The sequence below is a fragment of the Nanorana parkeri genome, unplaced genomic scaffold (genome assembly GCF_000935625.1).
Source record: "Nanorana parkeri isolate BGI_ZX_2015 unplaced genomic scaffold, ASM93562v1 scaffold857, whole genome shotgun sequence".
NCBI classification, from domain to species: domain Eukaryota; kingdom Metazoa; phylum Chordata; class Amphibia; order Anura; family Dicroglossidae; genus Nanorana; species Nanorana parkeri.
This window is the reverse complement of record NW_017307125.1, coordinates 434,918-440,038: the sequence shown is the minus strand read 5'-3', so window position 1 is coordinate 440,038 and position 5,121 is coordinate 434,918. Positions and strand designations below refer to the sequence as shown.

Genomic DNA, 5,121 nt, shown 5'->3' with positions numbered 1-5,121 from the left:
ATCAGACAACAGGGGATGGGATGGGAAAGACAACTTACAAGTGTACTTACAATTTAACTGGGTGCCTTAGCCTGTCCCTCATTGCTCAAAAAAGGAAAAGGTAATTCAGGAAGCTTGCTGTAGCCTGTCTGCAGCCTGTTCCTAAGGAGTAGTACAATGTGCATACGTTCCAGAAAGGCCTGTGAATGTACAAGTGGGGGAGAAGAATATGTGTGTACAGGTGGGGGGTTGCATGTTTACAGGAGAGGTGAAAAGGTATGCGTGTTTGCAAATGGGGGAGAGGGGATGTGTGTGTACAGGGGGAGGGGGTGTGTATGCACAGAGGGGGAAGGGGTCTGGATGCGTTAAGATGGGGAAAGGGGTCTGTGTGTACAGTTGGGGTAGGGGGCTGCGTGTGTACAGGTCGGGTCAGTAGCTGTGTGTGTGTACAGGTGTAAATGGAAGAGGCTAAGAATATACAGGTTAGGAGCTATTTGGAAGGCAGCCCTCTGAGGTAGGCTATACGTGGCTTTGGGCTTAGGCTACCAAGGCAGCACTGACCAAGTGCCCATGGTGAAGTATGGAGGAGTGTTCTGCAATGTGGAGGGGGCATTTGAAAGCAAGACTGTAGGTTTTGACTCGCTAACTGTGGGGCAAAGTGGAGGTAGAAATGGCAGTGCCAGACACCTATGGGCAAACACCCAGACTCAGGTGAAGTCTGACTCCATTTCAAATCTGGTCACCTTATTTTAAAGACAAAGTGTAAACACACCAAATATTGATTTGATTTAGGATTTATCCATTTTGTAAGTTGTTAGTTGATGAAAAAAAACCTATTGATTACATTTTTTACCCTCACACCCAAACTGTGCTCTTTGGACAGACAAAACAATGTGAGCATTTCTTTCAACTTACAACATCTTTCAACTTTTCAAGATTTTAGCAAGACTCTCTTTTTTTCAATGGCTTTTGGTGTCTCGGGGATGGCTAACTATTCATGCTTTTCTTTGCAGGCTTGGCTTGGGTTCAGTTTTCTTTTTTTTTTACACAGATGCAGAGTTGTTTTAATGTAAAACAGAATGTGGATAATAGGACAGTTACATTAGCCAAGACTCAGTTTCAAAGCCCTTTTAACATCTTTATTTTTTAAGCTGTAAATGAATGGATTTAACATCGGGATAACAGCTGTGTTAAATAAAGATAAAATCTTTTTGGCCTCTAGGGTGCTAGATTGGTTTGGTGTCAAATATTGGATGGCAAGCGTTGCATAGAGCAAGGTTACAGCTGTGAGATGTGAGGAACATGTGTAGAAGGCCTTACGTCTTCCAGTGCTTGTAGAGATCTTCAATATAGCATTTATTATAAAAATGTAAGGAAGAAAGGTGAGGACAAAGGGGGTGAAGATCATAGGAAATAATCCTTCTATGAAGAACAGAAGTTCCAGAATAGTTGTGTCATTGCAGGAAATTTTCATTACAGGGATAACATCACAGAAGAAGTGATTGATTTCATTGGAGGAATAGCAAGTATAACTGTATATTATAAGAAAAGGAGGCAGAATTTCGCAAAACCCCAATGTCCAGCTCAACGAGGCCAATAGAATGCACATTCTTCTGTTCATGATCTGGTGGTAATGCAAAGGCTTACAGATTGCTACATAACGATCATAACTCATGGATGTCAGGATAAATAATTCAAGACAACCAAATGATCCAAACATGTACATTTGTATCATGCACTGATGAAATGGAACAGTTTTATCACCGGTAATAAAGTTTATCAGAAGCCTATGCAAAGTAATGGTAGAACAAGAGATGTCTAGTGCAGACAAGTTACCTAGGAAGAAGTACATGGGGGTATGGAGCAGAGGGTGTCGGCAAGCAACAAGAATGGTCAGGTTACCAGTCAGAGTTATAAGATAAATAACGAGGACCAGAAAAAAAATTGGAAACTGCAGATTGGGAGCATCAGAGATGCCTTTAATGATAAAATATTTGATAGTTGTCTCATTGCCAATCATTTTGAAAGTTGTGTTTTAGGATCTGAAAGAAACCAAGAAAATATATACCGTAAACATTGAATATTTTCCACCCCACTTCTTGATGAGCCTATGGTATCTCTGGTAAACCATATGTATTTTATTTGTCATGATTATCTAGCCAATGTTTCTAAAAAAAATAATTATACAATTTGACATTCTGTAACATACCGTGTAACTGATGACACATAAGTATTATGTTGTTAGCCTAAAATAATCTGAGCTGATACCAAGGAAAATTCAGGTACCTACACTGCTTGCATTAAATAGAGATCAATCAAATCAACCAATCAATGACATGATGTATGGAATGCAAATATATACAAAACAGCATTCATTTTCTTATGTTATATGTGCCTGGAGTTTACCTTTAATAAACAATATCCTTATAATATACAGTAGCTGTGCTTTTCTAGGTATCTGGTCTAACCAATTTGTTGGTCGATAGGATCCAATCATGTAAAACATGTTTCCTGCACAATAGGATATACAGTATATTAGCAACAATCGCATTTTGTATGACATTTTGTTAAGGTAAGAGGAAGAAAGTATTTTTTTTTCAACATAATTATTTTTATTGGAAGTATTTAGAATTACAGAATCCGAATAATACAGTAATGCAATAAGAAACAAGTCATAGTGGTTGGTTAAAAGCTGAAAGGGCATAAATTGATCGGGTTAGTGGCATAAACATCTGTGATGTGGGGCTAAAATCTTCAGGCCATAGGTAGAATAAGGATCAATCGAACATACACAAATGTCCTATCTGTTTTCACAAAACATAGACTGTTAACAGAGTCCCGGATCTCGTAAAAAATAAACCAATAATATTTGGATTGGAAGATGAAAAGAGAAAGAAGGAGAGGAAAAGAGAGAGATCTGAAAAATCCATAAGGGGAAAGAAGGAGGGAAAAGTTAGGTGGGGGGAAAGACTCAGGTTCAGAGATACGTTATCTGTAGAAGGTTGCAATGATAGACGGTCTAGAGAAGTGGTAACATCTCAAGACGTTATTAAGTCGGCATCAAAGTGGGGCGGAAGACATTTCCAAATCCATGGATCCCAAACTTTTTCGAATTTGTGCATTGTGTCATGACGTTTAGCTGTTAGTTTTTCATATATAAATACAGTGTGTAGATGGGCTTTTGTTGAAAGAAGATTTTTAATTCAGTCCTTGCATCTGGCATCACAGACACAATGATTTCCTTACGCCTTAAACATTGTGTAAAAAAAAAGAATCATAGTGTTAGTTATAATAAAGAAGCCAACATTTCACTTACTTCCTTATATAGATGTTTCTTTCATCTCAAGAAGAAATGCTCAAAGAGTCAAGGTCTGGCTTTGTGTAGTAATTTAGAATCTTCTGGCTATGACTGTGTACCTGTGATAATATATTTGCTTTGAATTCTTTAGAGTGCATGCTAACTGGGAATTAGGACCAGCTAATTGTGAACTTTGTGGACTTGTGAACTAGCAAATCAATTATATTTATGTGTATGATTGCATAATCTATTTATATACACTGTACACACTACATTTATTATGCTGTAATATTTGACAAATACTTGGATTTTCCAATTATGAAAACATCGTTAAACTTTGGAACTCAAGATGATCAAACATCTAAAAATTCATGCTGGAAAGTATTTGCTGACCTGAAGCAAATTGCATATTTCTCCATTAGGGGCCTTTAAAGCACACCTCAACCTGTTTACCACCCCAATTGCAATTCTACCCAATCTCTGAAACAACTCAATTTTTTATAACATTGTATGTCTCCCGTTTTCATTGTGATGCCACTACACATCTTATTAGAGCCTTAGTCAGAAATGGCTCAATAGACCTGCAATGCCTGGAAACTTTTTTCTGTATTAAGTATGAGCCTGGCCTGGAATTGAAATTTCAGATTTCCTAAAGGCTTCTTCAAAGGCTGCCTCTTCCTTATATCTGATTTTGTTATTGCCTGGGCACCCTTGGATTGACTGCCAGTGCCACCAGCTCTCTCCCTTTTAGCTCAGTATTCCTGGTAGAATTTTTAAAGGAAGTAGCTCAGACTGTTTTTTGGCCCCATAATCTCATCAGACAGAGCTGCCAGGAGCTTCCCAAACCATTCTGTACAATTGTGTATTATTTACTGCTCTGTAATACATGCTTTTTTGGATCCTAGTTTCCATTGATTTCAGTAGGACTTCTGATTCAGAAATGATTAATTCTGGAGGTTTGCAAAGTTTTAAAAAGTTCAGAAGTTTGGCCATCTCCGTTGCAAAGATCCATTGATTGCTTTAGCCGTGTATTACAGGCTTGCAAACAGGGTTATTGCTTGTAAAATGAAACTAATGCTGGTGTTGGACATTTCTGGAGACTGCTGTCCCTGTTTTTTGTGCTAAAAGCTCATCCCGGGAAACTGAAAGTGTATCTGTATACAGTATTTAGTCTTTGTATATGTAATATACATCCAAAAACCCTCTCAACCTTCTTTCTCATTGCTTCTTAATTATTTATCAGATCATTCTCATGGAACGTATAATAGTTTTGGGCGTCCCCGCCTTTCGTCAGGTAAAACAATAATACACCTTACAAATACAATCCATTTTTATAACAGAGGAACTTCACATGATCGCACCATTTATCACGCCTGCCATATATCACCATGGTCATCAATGTTCCTCATTTTAACCCCAGGTCCACAAACAAATCCATGTAGCCCAAGGTACAATTTAAACACGAGTTGTTGTGTATATGCGTCCAACAAAATGTAAAATACATACAGTAGGAGTTGAATAACTGTCCGGGCAGAATCCAAGACATCTCTGGAAAGTCCATAAATACAAATCTTTATCCATTACAATATTTTCTCCATCTTTTGGACACAAATGTAACAATACTAATACCATTGTCATCTAACATTTTTTACAATACCATATTCCTTTACCATCCATATTTTTACATAACAACTCCTCACAGAAAAAGAAAGACCATAGTTGTTTAAACCTTGTGGGGATAATGTGTCCAACCTATTAATCTACCACGCCTTTTTTTTTTAAACAATGCAATTCTGTCTCCACCCCGTATAAATCGTATATCAGTTTCAGAGAGTCCAAATTCC

The 5,121-nt window shown here is 37.7% G+C and overlaps 1 protein-coding gene across 1 annotated transcript; it reads right to left on the bottom strand.

Annotated features, from left to right (window-relative positions):
• Window positions 1-1,081: 1,081 nt before the first annotated feature.
• LOC108794504 (olfactory receptor 6C74-like) lies at window positions 1,082-1,999 on the bottom strand. Its single transcript, XM_018565549.1, has one exon. It carries the CDS (start codon window positions 1,997-1,999, stop codon window positions 1,082-1,084), a length of 918 nt encoding a protein of 305 aa, XP_018421051.1.
• Window positions 2,000-5,121: the final 3,122 nt, after the last annotated feature.